General features: G+C 41.7%; 1 protein-coding gene across 1 annotated transcript in view; it reads right to left on the reverse strand.

Moving 5' to 3' along the window:
* The window catches only part of TMEM241 (transmembrane protein 241), a 122,940-nt gene that overhangs the window by 5,575 nt on the left and 93,909 nt on the right, over positions 1-23,456 (reverse strand). Inside the window, exon 14 of the mRNA XM_081262687.1 lies at positions 2,701-2,765. Coding sequence (XP_081118813.1) covers positions 2,701-2,765 — 65 coding nt within the window. The remainder of the gene's footprint in view (positions 1-2,700; positions 2,766-23,456) is intronic.

Here is a 23,456-nt window from a genome sequence, read left to right on the forward strand (position 1 = left end):
TTCCTTTTGCAATAATCACACATGCTGCTTCCTTGATTTGGATACACACAGCATTTCTTTCCATTTTGTTTGGGGCATACCCTCAAGTTCACAGGATGTGAAACAGTCTAGAGACACAGCCTCTTGCAGACTAGAGCCTCTTTAATATCCCGACTTAGCATTTCCTGGTCGCTGGTGAACTGTCTAACTCTCGTTTCTCACGCTCAGTTCAACACCTGTGTTTTTCTGGTTCATTCTGAAATTCTTTACAAAATATGATTGATTGAAGTATTATGTGTAAGAAAATCAAGAATTTAGACTAAGCCTGGTGCTGTGGTGCATGCCTATAATCCCAGCAACTCAGGAGGCTGAGGCAGGGGGATCATAAGTTCAAGGATAGCCTGGGCAACTTAGTGAGACCCTGTCAAAATAAAAAAACAAAAACAAAAAGAGCTTGGGATGTAGTTCAGTGGTTAGGGCCCCTGGGTTCAATCTCCATTACCAAAAATCAAAACAAAACACCACCATGACGAATACCATGAAGGTTAAGGATACAGAAATTTGGAGAAGAGATTTAAGAATGTCCCAGGAGGCAAATGTTTTCTCCCTTGGCTGTTGGGTTTGGGACATCAACCAGCCCACCATTTAATGTCATTTCTTTCCAAGTTAAGTGTAGAAGAAGAAAGAGGGAGCATGGATTAGTGGCTGATCCATAGCCCCAGCTTAAACTACTGAGTCTCACCGTTGGCACCTCCGCCCTTTTTTGCCTGGGTGACAGGGGCTAAGTCCTCCTATCCCTTGGTCTACATAAGCCTCTCTCTTTTGCATGAGGTTCAGATTCAAGCTAGTTCAGGCCTTTCTTCCAAGTACTCCTGTCTTCTCTCCCTCCTTCAGTCCTCATGCTCACTGGGCATTCAAACAGCTGTTACTCTACCATCCCATAAATTAAGCTTTTGATTTTCCTTTTCATTGAATGCCCCTTGAGGGATGGATGATGTTTTATGCTTTTTAATGGTTTCCATATATGTTGCAGACAGCAGTCACACAATAAATACATTGATTGATGGAATCATAGCTATCATATTCAAATTAAAATAAAAGATGATGAGACTTTTGTCCTAAAAATGCTACCCTGGACATTTTTGTTTGTTTGTTTGTTTCCTGATTCAGCCCCTAAGCAAGAATCAGAACTGTCTTGGCTTCAGTCATGATCCCTATGTTTTGCTGTTAAATTATCTATATATCCCATATCACTGCTACAGTTTGGATGAGTGATCTCATGGGCCCACATGCTGAAGTCCTGGCTGCCAGTCTGTGGTGCTATTGGGAGGTGATGGGACCTGTAGGAGAGGGGGCCTAGTGGGAGGAAGTGAGGTCATCAGGGATGTGTCCTTGAATGGGACTGTGGGCTCCAGTCCCTTCCTCTTTCTCTCTTTGCTTCCCAATTGCCATGAGGTGAGCATCTCCCACCAACATATGCTCCTCACCATGATGTCCTGTGTCTTTATAGGCCCCAAAGCAATGGACCCAAGCAACTGTGAACTGAAACCTCAAAACCCATGAGCCAAAATAAACCTTTTCCCCTTGTTAGCTGATTGATTCTGGTATTTGTTATAGTAACACCACCACTTGGGTGGGAAGAGGAACATCTAAGCCAACTTCCCTCATCTCTCCCTTATGAGATTCTACCTGGTACACTGTCTATACTGAAGGCAAGTCTGTGGTGCTTTTTAAATCAGTTCTAGAAAGTTATGGGGCTTTGGACATACAGAGCTCTGGGTTTGAATCCTGGTCTAATCATCTTATGGCTACAGTATCTTGAACTTCAGTTTCTTCATCTTTTGAATATGGAAAATTTGAAGGATTGTTGTAAAAGTGGAAAAAAAAAGTAAGGTAAAATGTTGAGAGCATAGTATTTGCTCAATAAATATTTAGTTGTTATTAAAAGGAAGAGGAGGGAAGAATAGGAGGAGGAGGAGGAGGAGGAGGAAGGTACAGGAACATTTCCTAATTTTTCTTTTTGGGGCAGAAAATGCCCCCATTAGTGGCTCCTGAGAGAAGTCTGGAATCACTTTTCTTAGTGCTGTGAACCAAAATACTCATTTCTGTTAGTGTGGGATGGTTTAGATATGGCCTTGCCTTGGGCAGGGAAATGAGCATTTCTGGACACCACAGAGGCAGCAATTTCTTACTTTAAAGAACAGTTCCTGGCACATATTAGGCATGGGTAAATATCTATTTATTGAATAAGCCTTCCCAGGCCAAGGCCACACGAGATTCAAGTTCATCTCTTAGACTTACCCATCATGGTATTCCACAGGGCCACCAGTCCTGCCCCTCACTCTTCTCCCACAGGAATCTCCTACTGATGTTTAAAAATAACTGCTGTTTCAGTGGCTTCGATAGCACCCAAAGCATCATTCAAGAAGCCCTGAGAGAAACCAGGATGCCATGGGTACACCTAGGTACCAACACCAGCTCCCACCAACCAGCACTGTGGTCTTGAGTCATGTATGAGAGTGATATATTCACTCTTCTGATTGTCAATTTACATATCAGTAAAGTCTTCTTTAACACAAAAGCTTTTACTAATACAAGACTTACATTAGGATGGACACATACACCCAATACATACTCTTTCTTCCACATTTGAGCAAAAATTAGTATCCTGTTGAAAGTCAAACAACAAATTTGCATTTCCTTTCATTGCATAAGACTTACCATCCCACAATTGGACTGGTCAGGGTCACATCAAACAGTAATACTGATAGTACAGCTGTGACCACCTGCAGAAAGAATTGCAACAAAAGATCACCAGAGCAGCAGGACTCTGGGAACCCCCAGAATCATTTCTCACAAGCTTACATCATATTATTTCACACCCCTTGACATGAGCCATGGCTTTCCATTTTGTGTCCTTTTCCCCCACACACCTCCTAGTCCCCAGCATTTAGTGTGGCCTCTGAGCAAAGTGTTTGGAAAATGCTAAATCCTAGTCTGATTTGGAGGTGAATAAAAAAACAGGCACACAGCCAACGTTCCTCATCTCACAAAAGGAGGATATTAACTATATTCATTTCCATCTTGCCTCACATATGGAATTCATCTCCAAGTTAAGGCTGCTCACTACCCTGTTCCCGAACACACATGTATCTGTCAATCTGCCTTGTCCATAGCACCATCACTCTCTGCCACCTCCCCTAGTTCCATCTTTCCGGCCCATTACACATTCTAAGATACCAGGAGCTTCCCAGGGAAGAGAGCAGTTAAATCTTAATTATCTGCAAGTATCAGAAGCCAAAAGAGAGAGAAGAGGTATCCCCACACCTCTCAGAGCTATAAATTCCAGAAAAGTCTCTTAGGAATGGCAGTTGTAGGACCCAGACTCCAGAGGTGCTTCTGAGCAACCGGCACAGAGATTGTGTGTGAACCAATGATCCAACCTTGTCCACACTCAGAACAACTGCTTAAGACAAGCTGTTTCTTGCCTCCAGAATTCTGTATTCTGCAGGTCAAAACAGGTCCCATGAAGAAGGTGATCCTGAGGATCTGCTTTCTTGCTGTAAGAGGAGGTGGGAAGCAGGCCATGTTGGAATGAGGGTCATTCATGCTGCAGACCCTAGGAAATGTCAACTACCCATCCCCCATGAGACTTTATATGCTGCCCTAGAGGCCTCTTTAGGTCTCATGGATGGGAACAAGGCAAGAAGCAGATGGCCAGAAGGAGGGAGCAGGTCTGATGAACTATCTCCTTACCCATTTAACATCTTTCATTTAGCATCTTAGAAAGAAGTTTGGAACCAGAAACCCAAACCCTTCTGTATGTAAACTTTGTGACATTTTGAAACTTTCTGATTTACCTGTTTGCCTCACATTCTGAGTTTTTTGCAAACTTTATTTTCTCCACTGCTTTGCAGCAAAATCCTGGACCACCAGAAAAGATCTAGGTACCATTTTCATGGACAAGAAAGTAGAAACCAGCTGGGTGCATTAGTGCATGCCTGTAATCCCTGTGGCTCAGGGGGCTGAGACAGGAGAATTGCAATTGCAAGTTCAAAGCCAGGCTCAGCAACTTAGCAAGGCCCTAAGCAAGTCAGTGAGACCCTGTCTCTAAATAAAATACAAAATAGGGCTGGGGATGTGGCTAAGTGGTCGAGTGCCCCTGAGTTCAATCCCTGGTACCCAGAAAAAAGAAAAAAAAAAAAGAAAGTAGAAACCAGATCAGAGGGACAACTGCAAAGTGGGACAAAAGGAAAGATTTCTCAAAGTGGGAAGTGAGTGGTGGGGTTTTTCCCCCCTTAAAGGACACGATGAATGACAGCTGTCCCTCATTCCTCCTTCTTCTTCTTTTTAAAAATACAACATTTCACTTAGGACATGTGCATCTATGGTCATAAGTGAGGCAGGGCTAACACTGTGTTACCTCGCAATGTGGTCATCTGGTTTTACGAACAAGGCTACACTAAAGCACAAGAGTTAGTCCACCTGCTTCACTGTCTTCCTATAAAGGATAAAGCATTCTTGAACATGAAAGTTGACCCTAATTCCAAGGCCCCTGGACCTGGAGATTCTAGTTGTGGTAGCCGTTAAGAGCCCAGTCAAGTCTTTTATTGCGTCTTAAAAGTTTTCCATGTATACAGTTTCCAAAAATGTATCTCATCTAGTTTCCCAATAGATTAGCATTTAGCCATTTGGAGACATGATTTTCTAGTGCGTGTGCCTGCTTTCATTATGTTCCTTTCTATTTTTATTGTCATTTTTTTCTTTCTTGTTTTTCCTTCCTTGATCTTGAACCAAATTAACTACCTTGTAATCTCTCTTTCCTTTTGCAACCTCTTGGACATTTCCTGGAATGGTGCTAATTGAGATGCACTTCTTGGCACTGAGGGGAAGAGCGCAGCCTACTGCTGGATGTCAGCGTGGTGGCAATGTGGTGTAAGGGAACGCTTCTCTACATCTGTGAGGGTCCCCCCGGCCACTTCTATTTCTTCACCATTATTGTCATTCCTTTGTCCATTTTTATCAGCTACATGAGGCCCTTTTTTGCTCAGTTTCTCTCCTTTTTTCAGTTTTCTCCTTTTTGCCTCTTTCAGCCTGGGAAAAAGGGACACCTCCCTTGCTCTGCCACACCCACAGCTTGGGGCTGGTGCCTCTGTCCCACAGGAGCTCCTTCAGCCTAGGAGGATTCCCGGCAGCTGTGACACAGGCCGCTGGCCTGCTTCTTCCTATTAACGGCACCATTTGCCAACAAAAACACATCTTCAAATTTTCAAACCAGTCCTGACTTGCAAACAAGATTGGTTTTGGTAAACCACGCTGGTGCCTGCACCATCTGCTCCTTCCTGGAAATGTTTGTGTAGCCTCCCGCCTTTCTCCTGAGCCATGTTCTAAAACTTCTTGGACATTTTTCTCTTTCAATGAGTGAGTCTGCTGCTGGCTGAGATGCTCAATGAAAGTCTTAGAAATAGGTGTGTCTTATTTTTGTCACAAATGTACAGTGAAGTTGTTTGCCTGGCAGAGCCACCAGGCACTTGGGCGTGCCACTCTTTCAGGAAGAACTGTCAGTTGCTTAGGCTTCTCCACTTGGCTCTCCTTTCCCCACCAGCCCTGACAGTCAGCTCTCCTTTTAGGGGCATTTTCTTTCTTTTTCTTCTTCTCTCTTTTGCACAGAGTTGCTGTAGTTTTACCAGTTCACAAAAGCCAATTCTTAAGAAAGGGCATGCAGCAGGTAGCCATGCCTCTGAGCAAGGTCGACACTGGGCAGCTGGGCAGCCTGGCTTACCCACTAAGAGAATTGCTTCCACACATCAGCCTCACCGCGTGTGAGGTTCAAATTCATGGCTCAGCAAAATGGCAGATTTCTGTGCACCACGAGCCTTCATTGGCCTAACCCAAAGTGCCATTGTTAACAGTTTGGTCACATCAATGGTCTACTCCATTTCTAATTCCACCAGGGAGGAAAGAGAAGCCAGGAGAAGCTGAGTGGTCCAAGTCTAGGTGCAGAATGTTTCACACAAAGTCACCAAGGGGTAGAACCTCAGAGAGGTGGAAGGGACAGCCTTCGTTCATAAGTAGGAAGACTGTGGCCCAGAGATGGTGACTTGCTCCAGGAACCCTACTGGTTTGCAACAGCAAGGGGTAGAACAAAGTCCTTGACCCCTAGGTTAACCTTTTCTTATAGCTAGGAGCACAAGAAAGGGCTCACACAAACTCCACTGCTGCTTAAAAGGGAAGAACCCACTGAAAGTAGAAGCTCAAAACAGTATTTGCACATCTGTGTTCATAACAGCATTATGTACAACAATCAGATGCAACCCAAGTGTCCACTGAGGGCTGGACAGACAGAATGTGGTACAGACATCTGACAGGATATGATTCAGCAGAGAGAGAAAGGAGATTCTGAAATGTTACCAAATGGATGAACCCTGAAGACACTGTGCTAAGTGAAATAAGCCAGTCACAGAAAGACAAAAACTACTTCCACTTATATGAGGTACTTAGTCATCCAACTCAGAGAAACTCACAAAGTTAAAGTTTGGGAAAAAAACAAATTTATGGAGATGGGTAATAGTTGCACAACAATATAATGCTGATGAACTGTTCATTTAAAAATGGTTAAGAGGTAAAACCTATATTTATTTTAACACACACACACACACACACACACACACAATCTACTTCCTTCTCTCTGCCTGAATTCTTAATTCTTACTCACTTCTCCAACTCTGCCCAACTAAATCTCAAGGCTCCTCTCTAGGCTCCTCTGAAATAAGGACTCTTCAGAATTGCTATGGTTTATCCCCTGAGCTCAGTTGGAAACTTAACCCCCAAAGTCACATGTCAATAGCAGCAAGAGGGTGGAAGCAACTACAGTGTTTAGAGGTGGGGCCTTTGGGAAGTAGTTAGGAGTAGATAAGGTCATTAAGGTGGGAACCCATGACTATAATCCTGATGGCTCTATACAAAGAGGGAGAGAGACCAGACATAAACATGCATATTCCCCATCTGTTGCCATCTGATGCCTTGTGCCACCTTGGGACTCTGCCAGCAAGAAGTTCAGCACTAGAACTACTGATGCCAGTGCAATGCCCTTGAACCTTCAAAACTATGAGCTAAATAAATGTTTTTTTCTTTACTTGCCTCAGGTATTTTGTTATAGTAACAAAAAATGGGTCCACTAGGAACCTTTCCCAAGTGCCTTGTTGCTTGACCTGTTCTCCCCCAAGCATTTGTTCTCCCTGCCTCACAAACTGCCTACAGTTTTGTCTCTTTGTCAATGATGTGTTTACAAGTTGATCTCTCCTCTCCAGTCTGTGAACTTGAGGTCAAAGACATTAAACCATCCCAGTCTGGAGCTCAGTTGGCATCTAGTAAGGAAGGAAAGACTGAGAGCCACTGCTGATCTCTCAGTTACCCACACAAGAAACAGGCACAGTACTTTTGCTTGTTAAGAGGGTCAGCTCTGAGGGAGAGATTCTTCAAGAGCTTGAAAACTTATAATTTGCTCTGAAACATATGTAGAAGCATTTCATTTCAACCCAGAAACAAAATTTCTTCTTATTTGGGGGGAAAAACTTTAAACAGAGAGGTCAAATAGGAAGAGTCTATTTTTTCCTATTAGAAATACCTTGGGGTATTGGAATACCTTGGGAGCTTAAAAAGGAGTGTGTGTGTGTGTGTGTGTGTGTGTGTGTGTGTGTGTGTGTGAAGAGCATAACTTTAATTCCTAATTTCCAGCTCCTTGAAGGCAAGATCACCAAATGCCAAATGGATCACAGAGCAGTACCAAGAACATGTAAGCACAGAACTGATCTCAGCCTTCATTTCTCTGTCTAGATCCCAAGAGCTTCACTACCTCCTCCACCAGTATTTGCCAAACACTGGTTGCAGGAATGTATTGGTTTTGATATTTGTTTGTCTTGGGGGCTTCCTGATTGTCTCAGTTCATTTTCTGCTATAATAGAACATCATCGACGAGGCAATTAATAAAGAACAGAGATCCATTTGCTAAGATTCTGGAGGCTGGGTGGTCTAAGAGCATGTCAGTTGCTTCTGGATAGGGCCTTTATGGTGTGTCACAACTCATAGAAGGGTAACAGAGCATGTGCAAGACAGAGAGAAGAAACTGGGCTGAGCTCGACTGTTTTTAAAAATTTTTTCTTTTAGTTGTAGTTGGACACAATATCTTTATTTCACGTATCTATTTTTATGTGGTGCTGAGGATAGAACCCAGCATGGGCGAGGTGAGTGCTCTACCACCGAGCCACAACCCCAGCCTCTCAACTATTTTTAATCAGGAAACTATTTCCAAGACAACAGCTTTAATTCAATCATAACAGAGCTCTTGTGATTTAATCATCTCTCAAAGGTTGCCACCTGTTAATACTGTCATGATGGCAATTAAATTTCAACATGAGTTTGGAGGGGACAAGCAAACCACAGCACTGAATGATCATCTGATTAGAGTACAAGGTCTCAAACAGGACCATTTAGGGAGGAGCACTAAGGTTGGAACCACAGAAGGAGTCCTCAACCATTCCATACTCTCTCACTGCACCCCAGTCACCCAGGGCCACCCAATCCACAGGATGGGACCCTGTTTTTATCCTGACTCCAGAGTTATACCAGGTTCCCTCTTAGCATTCCACATTTCACTCTGGTCTCCAATCTGGGAAGGGAGCTTTCCAGCCTGCCTGGCTCTGGCCAGTCCTTGTCCTCTTAACTACAATCTTGACTTACACTGGAGTCATAGAACTGGTCTTCCAGAAGGGCTGATCAATGATGATTGGTGTCCTATTGTACCAATCAATCCTTTCATCCAAGCAACAGACATCAATCACAGTGAATCTCACTCCATGATGATGGCACAAGACCAAGCTCCCCACATTTCCGAGCTGACAATCAGGTCTTAGATGTTATAGACCCCTACTGCAACAAGCTTACCCTGAGAATCCATGAAGGGCTGGAACCCCTTTGAAATCTCCCACCACCTTCAATGAAATAATATTGCCCCCCACACTAGACACAACAAATTTAACTTTGTCCTCCAAAAATGTCAATAAAAGCATAAATATTTAAAACAAAACAAGACCAAAAAAAAAAAAAAGCCTTTAAAATGACTAAAGTCTGCCCCTAAAAAAGGCTTCAAGTTACTCTTGGAACTCACCATTCAAAAGACATTAAGAAATAACCATTATTGCCAATTATTGTTCTTGCTTTTAAAAAGCATTTTAAAACATGCAGATTTTTTCCTAAAGAAGAGTCGAATCATCTGAGGCCTGTGTCCTCCACACACTCAGACCTGAAAAATAAACACCAGAACCTGCCCTTCACCGAGCAATGCCAACCACAGCAGAATTCAACGCCACGTGCCGACTGCAGGGCTTTGAACTTCCTGGCTTTGTCAACGGATGTCATAACCTCTGTGTTATTTAAACAGATTTTGGTATTTAAAGTGGATCAGATTTGTTTTTTAAACATTCATTTCAATCCTGAGACAAATTTTCTGTTTAAGGGAAATAAGGGGGAGGAGGAGAGAGTGTTAGTGGGAACCTGCCAGATAGTGAGGCATCTGTGGGAGAATTAGAGAGGCAGGATTATTTTTTAGTATTTTTTAAAGTACATATGACTCTTAAGTACATATGACACACGTAAGACCATCCATTGTCCGTTCCTTCAGAATCAGTTAAGTCACGCACCCCCCTGTTAAGCTGGCTGTCATTTTTTCAAACACAGCTTCATAGTGTCATCTTGCCTTCACTCAGAGAGTTCTCCCTGCCTGGAATAATTTCACAGGCCCTTCCACACGATTCCTACTCACAGCTCCAAAGTCCATCCCTAGAAAACTTTTCCTGACCTGAACTCCATTTACACACATGAATGGATCGGGCACACCCCACCTCCCTACTTCACATGCCAAACTCCACTGAAATGTATGGTCTGTTGAATCAGGTTGTGCTTTGAATGTCCAGGGGCTAACAACAGAGACCTGGTGTGATGTGCACCTGTTAGATTTTATACAACTGCACTAGACGTCGGTGGTGATCTAGAGGGAATATAACCACTACGATCACAATATTGTTTGTTTAACTCTCTTTTCACATCTGAAGGACAACTAGTCCTGAGAACTTGACAACCACAGGGACACTCTCTCTGCCCCTCCCCATTGATTAAAGACCTCCCCAGGACTAAAAAGAGCTCCACAGAAAGGATCTGAGGCTGGATCTCTCTGGTTCCAAGTCCAAACAAGCCAGTGAAGATTCTCATTGGGTCCAGGAGCAGTTGGCTGATTATGACTAGAGAGGCAGAGTATTATAAGAATACAGAAGATCATTCTTCAACTTCAAGGCTGGAGCACAGGAAGGAACATTTCCCCAGAAGAAGGTATGGAAAGCGCTGGTGGACAGAACAATATCATCTATCTGTCATGCAAAGTGTGGTCCCAGACAAGCTGCACCATTATTAACAGGGAGTTTGGAGGACTGCAGAAGCTCAGAGTCTAACCTAGACCTACTAACAGCCACTGCATTGGACCGATGCCCACGTGACAGTAGGTTCTGTTCTAGACCTTCAGTTTCAGCAACATGGCACAAGACCTATTTTCTCAGCCTGCTATGTGAATGCCCGGCCACATCTTCATGAACAGTGAACTTGCTCTCTCATAGACCACGGAGCTGGAAGTTTGTGTGGACAGTCTTGGAGTCCAGGTAGAAAACTCACATATGAATGTTGCTAATCCAGCCTTCCTTTTAGGTAACTGAGGAACTCTAATGTAAAGTTTATAATTGGAGACCTGGCTTTTACTTCTAGTATCCAAGGAACTAGTCCATATCCATGAGATAGAAACCGCAGCTAAGGCTGAGAACTCTATTTGGCATTATTCAAATATTCAATTAACTCTTATTACCCATCTGGTGATTTATTACCATGATCAGTATAATTATGTATCGCCTCATTTAAAACATATGAACCATTAGTTTTGTCAGGCATCAGAAAAACATTTATTGTAAGCACAATGGGACTGAGAACACAGAAGAGGGACAAAAGAGATTAGGCTTATGTGAAGGCAAGATCAATTTTAATCCAGGAAAAATCTTAGGTGACTTTTACCAAACTCCAACATTTTATGGGAGAAGAAATAGGAGAGGAAAAAAATTTTAAAAATGTAATGTGAGTATCTAGGTCATGGAAGAAAATAACCAGAATGAGGACATAAAATATTCCAGACATCAGCCTTCACAGTGCCACATGTGTGATCTCATGAGATCCCCACGACATGGCTGCACAGGAGGGTGCTTAACCCATTTTCACAGATGAAAACATCAAAGCTCACAAGGGTAAATATCTTGCTCAGAGTACATAGTTACAAGGGGAGAGTTGGGACTAAAACCAAGTTCCCCTGAGTCCTATGCCAAGCCTCCTTCCCACCTCTATGTTGACCCGCCAGGGAAGCTTTGCTAAGCCCTGGAGATGTCAGTGTGGCTCAGTGGTTCTCAACTTTGACTCCATATCAAGACTTTTGTGAGAAGTTAAAATACAAATAACTCACTAATATTCTGTTGCATGTCAATCAAATAGAAATTTGTTAAAGACCCTGGTATGGATGGTTTTTAGACGCTCTCCTTGTAATAAATAGGGTCGAATCTCCCAATTATTGATAGATCACTAGTTGGAGTAAAAATATCCATAAAATTGTCAAAAATCACAGGACCACTTTATAACATTGATGAAATAAGCCAGAACACGGTCAAACAAGACCCCATCATCACTAACTGCATCATCACTGTGACTGTCATTAACTATGCCATTTTACATTTCCCACCAGCAGTGTATGCAGGTTCCAATTTCTTCCCATTCTTGTTATTACCTTTTTTTTTTTTTTGGTCATCATAATAAAGTGATATCTCATGTGGTTTTGCCTTGCATTTCCCCGATGACTAGTGATATTGAGTACTTTTTCATGGACTTTTTCATCTTCTTCAAAGAACTGTCTAGATTCTTTGCCCCTCAAAAAACTGGGTTATCTTTTATCATTGAGGTATAAGAATTTTTTACAAATTCTAGATACAAGTCTTACATCAGATATATGATTTGTTTGAGCTTATCCTTTACAGTTCAAAAGTTCTTAATTTTAATAAAGTTCAATTGAACTACTTCTACTTTGTGTGTGTGTGTGTGTGGGGGGGGTGCTTGGGATTGAATCCAGGGCCTTGTGCATGCTAGGCTACCACTCCACCAACTAAGCAATATTCCTAGACCCTTGAACTAGTTTTTGTTATGCTTTTTGGTGTCATGGTCACATTTTAAGTAACAAAGAACTCTAAATCACTTCATCCAACATCTTAACGTACATTATGCAGTCATCATAGTTAGGTTTTCCATTTTATAGAAAAGTTATTCTCTTGTAACATCTATATTCTATTCTAGAACATGATCAATCCAAAATATGCATGACTGCATTTGATTTATAATGATTTAAATTTGAGGTTTTGTGACTCAATAGAAATCTGAGAATAAGGAGATCAAACAAGCCAAAGAGTCTAGAAAAATCTTCCATACTAATTCTCCAAATATTTTCATGGTAATTTTGAAGAGGTTGGTAACAAGTTCTTTAAAGTAGAAACAGAGGAATGGAGTAGGGAGATGATCCAATCTCTCCCCTTATTTTGTTAGCACTTTATAAAGATGTCATTTCCTTGCATATTGGTGCTCATAGTTTAGTTAAAAAGTCAGCCTTCCAAAGCTTATGGTTGCTTCCTCAATTTAAAATAATTTCTTTTTTCTCTACTTGATTTTAAGATTTTCTCTTTATATCTGATTTTCAGCAGTTTAACTAGGATATGCTTAATTATGGTTTTGGGGGGCTTTTTTGTTTTGTTTTTTAATACTATGTTTGGGGTTTGGTGAGCTTCTTGAAGCTGTGGGTTGATGTGTTGCAATACTTTTGGAAAATTCTCAGTTATTATCCCTTCAAATATTGCTTCTGCTCAACCTCTTCCTACTGTTCTTCTGAAACTCCAATTAAACATATATTAGGGGCTGAGGTTGTAGCTCAGCAGTAGAGCACTTGCCTAGCATGTGTGAGGCACTGGGTTCAATCCTCAGCACCACATAAAAATAAATAAAGTAAATGTATACAAAATGGAAGTGTTTAAATACATATGTATGTATATGTAAGTGTGTGTGTGGGGGGGGGGCTCTTTTAAGTATTTACCCCATGTCTCTTGTACATTGTTCTATGCTTTCCATTATTTTTTTTCCTCTGTGCTTCACTCTAAGTATTGCTATTGACCTTGAGTTCACTAATCCTGCTACATTGTATCCAGAACTGCTCTTAGATCTAACCCATCTATTAATTTCAGATGTATTTTTCAGTTTTATAACTTATTTATTACAGATTCCAATTTTGCATTGAAATTCTCTCCACATTTTGTCCATATTTTCCTCTTTTCTTTAACACAATCTCCACTCATTGTAAAGTTATTGCTAATTCCAATGTGTGGCTCATTTGTGGGTTTGTTTCTATGATTTCTCCCATTTGATTTTCAGACACATTTTCCTGTCTATTTTTCACATGTCTATATCTTTAATCGTGTGCTGGACACTGTGGTTAAAAGAACTATGGAGACTAGATGACACCTTCTACTAGAAAGTTTTTCCTCGAATAGGAGATGGCCTCAATGCACTCAGGGACTGAGACTCAGACACGGGTTGCAGCTTTAGTAACTTAGTCCACTTTTACTTTATCTAGACTCTCAGGTGTGATCTTCCCAAAGTTGTGTTTAAGAGCTTGGTGGATCTCTGTCTCCTCATTCATGAAAGTTCTGCCATTCAAAGGCTTTTTTTTTTTTTTTTTAGTATTTATTTTTTAGTTGTAGTTGAACTCAATATCTTTATTTTATTTATATTTATGTGGTGCTGAGGATTGAAGCCAGGGCCTTGCACATGCAAGGTGAGCACTCTACCGCTGAGCCCCAATCCCAACCCCATTCAAAGGTTTTGACCTTAGCTATTTAGCCTTCCATCCCAGGCAGGTTCAAAATCTGGAAGCTGTCTTTAGCAGATGACACACATTTGTCTCAAGCCCTTCCTTCTAGCAGGACTTTGTCTCCTACACACCCCAAGATTATGAGAGTTTTCTGTTTGCCTTTCTGAGTCAGCCTGCAATCTCTCCACTGCCCCAGAACTCAGCAACCACCTCATGAGAAAACTGGAGTTCCCCCAGTTTCCAAACCATCAAGCCGGTTCCATAGGAGTGCTAAAAACTCTGCTGGTATCTCTTCCCTGAAAATATCTCTTCCTCTTGGACAAAGCCGCATCCTTAGTTCACAGCCAGAAAGAGCAAATATTCTCCCTCCTTCCCCACCCCCACCTGCGTGACTCAGTATAGTTAGGTGGGCTTCTTTTCACTCTGGAAATCTACTTAATTTCACTCTTATTGCTTTCTACCATTTCCTTAAAAATTCAGTTTTTGCAATTTATTTGTTTTTCCCCAGTTGTTTCTGTTGTTGCAAACAAGGTACGACACCCTCAAGTGGAAGGTTTCCCTTTATTAAGTACAAGTGAAAACAGACCCAGAGAGATCTGAGCATCTGATTTTCAAGCCAGGCCTGACCAACTGCTATCTCCCTGGAGCTGCTGAATGCCAGGGTGTGGCAAGGAGGGGAGGATTTGTGTAGTTTGTTCTGAATCTCTTTCTGATTACTGACATCTATTCATCATTACAATTTTAATTAACTTTAAAAAAATCACAGTATGGAATTTTGTATACACCAGCTTAGGGCAATAGTCTTTTCTTTCTCTTCAGACATGTGTGACGACCAGGGCAGTTTGGAGGCAAGAGGGATATTCAGTTCCTTTTCCTCTTGATTCCATTTCTGCCCACGGGGAAGGAACTCTTCTGACTCCACTTCCATCCTTCTCTTTCAACTTCACTCCGAGGTGAAGAACTGTTCATTTGACTGTGTACATTTGCCAAGATCATTATACTAGTTAGTGGGATTCCAGAGTTGTAAAGGTGGGAATCCACACTCCACGTGGTCTCTTTTCTCTCAAATCCATGCAATAATATGCTCTTGACTCTCCACCTCTGTGGGTTGGGTTTGGGGGAGGAGAAAGGAAAGCAAGCATCACCTCCTGCAGGGCGCAGAAAGCTTGATGTCTCTCAGCCATGGCTGAGTTTGTGTTATTTTCAACCCAACTTTGTTTGCCACTTGCCGACTATTCCTTGTCCATATGTTCTCTTGGTCTACATTCCAAGAAGGGAGGAAGAGTGGGTAGTAGAATTCAAGCACCAAAACCCTGATCTTTTGGGTTTCTTTCCCCAGTGCTAAGGATCACACCCAGCACATACTAGGCAAGTGCTCTACCACTGAGCAACACCTGAACCCTGAACTCTATAACACAGGCAGACCTTCAGAGACCTCCACTGAGTTGAGTGTCCAGCATTTCCTTTTGGTACCCACATTTCTTGGCATATTAATGAGTCTGTTGAAATGGCGTTTCATGGTACCTTTGGAGAGCTTCTTCCCTCTCTTTTTTGGGTGGTTGGCTTCAGCGCATTCTAAGATACCTGATTAGGCTAATTATTTTACTACTGTAATTTTTTTCAAATAGAGGGGGACTACAAGTTGACTAACTATTGTTCATTCTTTTCTAAGTATAAGTTAAATAACATATATATAAACACACACACACATATATATATATATACATATATACATATACACATACATACATATATGTATGTATCCACAAACCCTAAAGTCCTGACAGTTCTGACCATACAATTCTCACCTCTTACTGCAAAATGTCAGTGTGTCATTTGTGAACCCATATATGTATGTGTGTACATGCATAATTTTTTGTGGTACTGGGGACTGAACTCAGGGCCTTGTTCATGCTATATTCCAACCCTTACAGATACATTTAGAACATCCAGTTGTACAAGATAAATAGAGAATTTGAGACTATTCTATTTCTCCAAAACTCCATTCAGCAACAGCCTGGTGTGAAATCTTAGAATAATTCTTCATTCTAGTACTTTTCATTTTCTTGGTTTCACTTTCCTCAGTAAATGTTCACACCTACTATCAGACTTATTTGCAGAAAGATGGATTTCTGCCAGTTATTCTTGAAACTTCTGTCCTGCTGATTAAAAAGTTCTACCAGACTTCCAAGTTCAGGGTTACCCTGTGTTGCTGGCAAGGAAGGGCATGTGGCTAAGGTATTTTTATTTTCTAATTACTTTGATTCAATCAAAGTATAAATCTAATCTTTGCAGACTACTTTTAGAAATAAGGTAAATTTAAACTCAAACAAGCTTTAACTAAAAGCACCATAATTATACTTACCCAAGGCCATGGAGATTTTTTTTCAATCTTCTTTTGATATAACTTTAACTTCCATTCAGGTCATTGTTCTACTTTGCCATAACAGAGGTAAAATAATTGATGTGCCAAAATATATATCTTAAGACTTTGGTGCCCAATACCTCCTTGCAATGTTCAAAGATAAGAAACATGATGTCCATCTGGTAAAACCCCTTCACTGCTTGTGACCAACTCACCACCTTTCTTTCTTTCTTTTAAAAATATTTTTTAGTTGTACATGGACACAGTATCTTTATTTCATTTATTTACTTTTATGTGGTGCTGAGGATCGAATCCAGTGCCTCGAACCTGGGAGGTAAGCACTTTACCGCTGAGCCACACCCCAGCCACCCTAGCCATCTTTCTTTAGCCCAGTAATTCCTCAAGGAGCATCAGCTGGAAGAAGTGAGCCCTCTGCATGATATGAAAGGCTGAACCCTGACTCCAAATTGGGGTCTAAAGGATGACAGTGAGAACTCCCTGGAAACATACAAGGCTTGCACAAAATTCAGTCACCAGCCAAATTCCACTTGAGGGACTGACACAAACCAAAAAGACCTGACAGTTCTGACCATACAACAACTCTCAGCTCTTACTGCAAAATGTCTGTGTGTCATTTGTGAACCCATATGACACAAGCTAAAGTGTGTCCTCCTAAGTTCTTATGTTGAGGATCTAAATCCCATTGTGATGATATTTGGAGGTGAGACCTTTATGGGGTAGTAATTAGAAGTGTGGCACCATAACGATGGTATTAGTGCCTTTTTCAGAACAGATCAAGGTTGGGTAGTGTAGTTCAGTGATAGAGCACCAAGCCCCAGGTTCAATCCCCAATGCCAAGAATTTTTTTTTTAAAAAATAGACTAGAGCATTCACTCTTGGACTGTATGCACTTGTCTACCTCCCCACTCACAGGCACAAAGACGAGGTCACGTAAGCCCTTGGTGAAAAGACAGACATCTACAACTAAAAGACAGACATCTACAACTCAAGGAGACAGCCCCTCAAGATACCCACCCTGCTGGTACCTTGGTCTTGAACATTCCAGTTTCTGGAACTGTCAAAAAATAAATTTCTGTTGTTAAAGCCACCCAGTCTATGGTATTTTGATATGGTAGTCAAGGTGTTAAAAAGAAAAAAAAAAGACTCAATGATTCAGAAGATGCTTCCACTGAATCAGAAGTGAAAAATGAAAACAGCTTTTTGAGCTTCTGCTGAGTTGAAGCTAAGGCCAAATCACACTCACTGTGCACCACACCAGGCCACAGAGAGCCAACAAGGAAGGCCAGGGCCCCCCTCACACACCCCCATGCAGATTAGCCAACACTGGAAATTCATGTCACATGGTAAAGTTTAGATATGGCATATTCTCAAAGTCATAGGAATGAGTCCCACATACCCGTACTAAGAGCCAAAGGACATATAAGAATTTCCGTGTGAGAAGGTGGGAAGGGCGTTCTCCCTAGAAGGAACAGCATGAACAGACTCAGCAAGTTCTAAGCCACTGGGTGTTAACTGAAATGCCAAGTTCAGAGCGGGTAGAGCCACCGCTAAAGTCAAAGGAAAACTGAACAGAGTAAAAAAGTTAATAGCTAAGAAGCCCCCTTTCTACTAGGAAGGTATTTTTAAAAATCCTACAGAGAATCATATTTATTCAAAGAAGGCAGGCAGCTGGGCCAGGAGGATTGGGCGGGCGTGCAGTTTTATCCTTGAAATGGACTGCAGGCAGCTTCCCAGTCTTTTTTGCATTTGTCCTTGTGCCCCACCTAGGAGAGAAGCGAGTCAGCAGCTCTGGGTCCAGGTGCCCCTCACTGGGTTGGAAGCTTGCTGTAAGCTCAGGTAGGCTGATCCACCTCAGGACTTCAGGTTCCTCCTCTATAAAATAAGGAACCATCTACAAAGTATTCCTCAAGGACTCAGTTTTGTTCTTTCTTTGAAGGGATTTTATTCATCCCATGACTGGTGAGAATTTTCAAGAAGCTTAAAAATACAGATGGATATGGACAGAAAATTTTGATTAGAAAGAGACAAGAAACATGAAGGAAAGGGGGACACAGAGGAGGCAGAGATGAGGCTACAACCCACAATCCATGGGACAGACATGTACATCTGTGGTGGGGTCGGGGGCTCCTGGGTGCAATTGCTCACTCTCTGACAGTGAGGCAAAGGAGGTACATGACCAGCCACACATGAATGTCCCTAAGATTCAGGCTAACCAGTGCCTGGGAGAAGTCACAATGTTAGTGCGTCTCCTAAGTTTAATATGAAAATGTTACAGACACGCATGCCTTGTTCCAAAGAATGTAGAGAGCCTTTAACTTAATGACTGCCACAACAAGGCCTAATTTAATAACCCAGAGTAAAGAAATGCATTGTCTTGTTCCCCTTCGATTTATAACGTACACTGCTTCATGAAAGCTATAAATATAGAAAACTTTACATTGGCGCACAGCTTGCTCCAAACACAGCCATCTGCAGGGAGCAGCTATCTTTCCCAGTGGTCTTAGAGGCCTTATTCCCTTAACTCAGGGGCATTACTATATCTGGGACACTGTTCTCTCTCATCTAATGAGACCCACCTCATTCCTGCTTCCGTCATCTTTCTCATGAATACTGGTTTCTAGAAATGGGTCAACTCTTTCTAGTTCAAAATCATTGTACCCGGGTTTTCACTATGTAGAAACGAAAGCACAACTATTTTAATAGCACCAGGGGAGCATATTGAGACTCATTTCACTTTTCTGATTTTGTTTTTAGATAGGTAATAAATCAAGATTCTGGAACCAAAATCTGTTAAAAAAATACACAATGAAATGGTGGATGTGATGGTTATACAAAGTACATGTATGAAGACTTGAATTGGGTGTCAACATACCTTATATACAAACAGAGATAAGAAAAATTGTGGCATATATGTGTATTAAGAATTTTAATGCAAAAACAAAACAAAACAAAACAAAAATAAGTACATGTATAATGGCATAAATTGGCGTGAACATACTTTATATACAGAGATATGAAAAATTGTGCTCTATATGTGTAATAAGATTGTAATGCAAAAAATTATTTTACAAAAAAAAATACACAATGAAATGTCTTCCTCTCCTCCTAGACTCTGTCCCCTCAGTTCTCACTTCTGCCACACATCAAGTTTCTTATGTATTAAAGTTTTTTTAGGTACATGTAAGTAGATATTGAATACAGACTCTGGGTTTTTCATTTTTTACATAAAAGTTGTCATATTACACATAGGACTTAACTCTGAATTTTTCACTTAATATATTTTGAAGATTGATCTCTAGCAGTAAATAGAGTATTCTCAATTTTTTCTTTTTTACAGAATTCCATTGGCCAGATGGACCCTAGTCCCTCATTAATAAACACTGGAATTCTTTTCATTCAGTCTTTTGTTACTATAATAATGCTGCCTAATGACCCTGCACATATGTCATTTTAATTTGTGGAAACATGTTTAAAGGATAAGCTCCAAAGTGGAAGTACAGTAGCACCCTTATCCATGTTTTTAATTTCCATGGTTTCAGCTACTCATAGCCAACTACAATCCAAAAATATTAAATAGAAAATTCCAAAAGTAAGCAATTCATAAGTTTTAAGTTGCACACTCTTCTGACTAGCATGATGAAATCTTGTGCCCTCCCATCTGGTATGTGAATCATTCCTTTGTCCAATGTATCCACATTGTATATGCTACCCCTCTATTATTTAGCAGCTATCTTATTAGTTATCAGATCTACTGTCACAGTATCTCAGAGCTTATGTTCAAGTTACCTTTATTTTACTTAATTATGGCCCCAAAATGTACGTACAGTGATGCCAGAATATTTATCACCGTATATTACTAAAATTGTTTTATCTTATTAATATTGTTGCTAATCTTATTATGTCTAATTTATAAATTAAACTTTATCATAGGTATGCAGTATAGGAAATAACATAGGGCTTGGTATTATTAGTGATTTCGGACACCACTGTCTTGGAACATATCCTTCTACATAAGCAGGGACTAATGTATTGGTTCAACGGTGTCTATGTTTATAAGTATAGACGGTCACTAAGATGCTTTGCAGAGAGAAAACTAAAAAAAAAAAAAAAGTGCAATGGATTAACTCTGTGGTTGGCTCAGCATCTTGGCCTAGAACTCCCCATCAGCCATATTTCAAATCATTGTGTGCTCAACTGCTTCCACTGCCACCTGCCAAGGCTCTCTGAGAAATTTGTGCCATATTTACAAAATCGGAGGAACATACCCCCAGCGGGGATTTTAACTGCTAGGATGTGCGTGTTGTCTTCCTACAGCTGTGAGAGGGAAGACACAGCATTTCCTGCCAACTCAACAATGGAGGTTGCTGAGGTCCCCACAAAGTCAACGATGGCATGAGGATCTGGAAGTGTGGGGCTGGCGGGGAGAAAGAGGCTACTAAAGCAAACTGCTGGGCGGCCTCAGCATGCAGACAGATGGTGGGAAAGAGGCCTCAGTCAGTTTCTTTCTTTCATTTCATTCTTCCATCAAAGGGCTATGGCATGTCAGATGCTGTGCCAAATGCTCACAGCCACTGAGAAGCCTGATGGCCAACAGTTGCCCACTTAGGCCTCAATATGGGAAGAAATTTCAGACTGGACAGCTGTATGGGGCTGCCTCTCCCAGGTCAGGCCTGGCATGTTGTGAACAAGTCATTCCCCTCCCTAGGCCTCCACTTCCTCACCTACCCCAAGACAGGGACAACAGTCCCAATACTGTTACAAAAAACCAAAAGGTAGGTGGGGGTGTAACTCAGTGGTAGGGCACCTGCCAAGCATGTGCAAGGCCCTGGATTCCACCCAGCACTGGAAAAGGTGGGTGTCGGGGGAAGTGAGCAGGTAAAGAATGGTCTTATTTATGTAAAAACAGACAAACCCAGTTATATGTGTATACAGAAAATACTCCAAAATGTTTGTTGCGGTAAATCACATAAAGCTTTTTCTTCTTTTCATTGACTTTCTAAATTTTCTATAATAAGCATTTTGAATTCTTTTGTAATAGAGAGGACCAAATCATTTCTAAGGCATTTTCTAGAAGTGTCATGGAACAAAATTAAGTTGTAAGTTAGGAATAACGTTATTTGCTTCAGTGATGGTTAGCACACCTTACAGTTAAACACTTACTAGAAAATCAAAACCTAAACAAGGAACCATGTGATTGGCATTCCCTCGCCCAGCTCACATCTGGACATAGACTGGTGTTCTGCTCTTCTGAGGATTGGGCCAAGGGAGTTCTTAAAACACCCTGACAGTGTGGCTCTGCACTGCCCGGAGCTGCAGATTGAGTTTCTGGCTCCCATAACAACCTCTTTGCCTTAAGTTCATCTGCTTCCCCTTAGTCTCCATCAGATCTTGGCTTCCTGGAGGTATTTTCTATATGGCACAGTTACCCATGAGAAAAACTGCAACAGCAACAAAGCACAGGAGAGTGCAGAGCCTTCCCAGAGACTGTGCACAGTCATTTAGCATCAATCTCTTAAATATCACACTATGGAATATTACCACCACAGGCTTCAAGTCCCAGACCTGGGTTCAAGTTCAACTTCCCTTATTTTAGCTTAGGCAAGTTCTGTAACGTCTTTGTTTCCTTATCCCTAAGGGAGGAATAGAGGGAGAAGCACATCATTTGAACCACAAAAGATCGTGATGAGAATTTAATGTGTGTCAAAGCACTGGCACAATAATTAGCACAAAATGAGCACACAGTGTCAGCTGTCAGCACTCTTCCACTTTTGATTTTATCAGGTATTCAATAAGTGTTGGAGCTGAATCTATCAACTGGTGAGTTCAGGAGTTGCTGTCTGTGCAGTAAAAGCCCTTTTTCATTTTGCCCATAGTATGAGATAGAAAAGTCTGGAATTTCTGTTTGGGAACATAAGATGAAAGCCAAGGAGGCCCTTCACTCCCTTTCTACAGCACGACCCAACTGCTCAAGGAAGCACCCCAGCTGAGGAACATCAGTTAGTTGTCAGCCTGTGTGGGCTGTCACCCACCAGGCCCTCAGGAGACTGATCCCTTCCCCCACTCCCACAGGTCACCTCTTCTCAATAACACAGTACCCGCAACACATGCTAGCACGCACCCACAGCCCAGCAAGCCAGGACTCAGGGAGTCATCAACTTGGAAAGTATGTTCAAAACATGTCCAACCCCAGCTCCAAAGCCGTAAAGCTTTAAAGAAGAGGAATCAACAGCACAAGCCTTAGGGCGTCCGTCAAGGAGGCTCCTAGCCCTGGCAAACGAAGCACAGCCCTGGAACAACAGTGTTCCCTTAATTAAGCCACATGGCCTGAGAGAAGGGCAGGTATGCCATCTTCCTTAATTAGTTGCAGTCAGGGAAGAAACAGCACACCTGACAGGGCACAGTCCACACCTGCGGAATGTAAGCAAAACAATATCCACTTCAGCAACACTCCTGGGATGTCTGAGCTCACCTTCTTTACCTTGGCACTGAGCCGAATATTTGTTAGAAACTGTCCCCAGTCATGATGTTCAAGAGTTGTGGTGGCTACTGCTCAGAAAAGCAAGGTGCCAGCCTACAAGGTCTTACTTTCCTCAGCAAGTACCACCCCAGATCAAAGACAATGTCAAAGCAAGACACACAGGGATCTTCTTGGGAAACTGTTGGACCCAACACCTGTTTGCCTTCCCAGCAGCTGATTTTGGGGAGGTAGGTCTGCATGTTGGGTCATGCTTTCTGAGGATGCTGCCATTACAGCAGCCATGTCAGATTAGGGTATCACATAAATATTGTGATGTGCCCACATCTCAAGCATACACCTTGTTGGCCATTTGCAATAGTAAACACTCACATGGCTACCAAGTGTATGGAGATACTCAACCTCTGAGTATCTCTCCAGACATGATTCTCCTTCCCAATCATGACAACCTTTTCTGAATCACCTATGTGGCTGTGTGCTCTTTGTCATCGCACTGTAGAACTTTGTCATATGGATAGATGACAATCTATTTCTCCTTCCCTGATGTGTGAGCTATTTCCTGTGGTTTTAGGCTAGGATGCATAAGATTTCTATGGATATTCTTGAACATATCTTAAATTAAAAAAAAA

The sequence above is a fragment of the Spermophilus citellus genome, assembly GCF_964194105.1.
Source record: "Spermophilus citellus genome assembly, chromosome: 12".
NCBI classification, from domain to species: domain Eukaryota; kingdom Metazoa; phylum Chordata; class Mammalia; order Rodentia; family Sciuridae; genus Spermophilus; species Spermophilus citellus.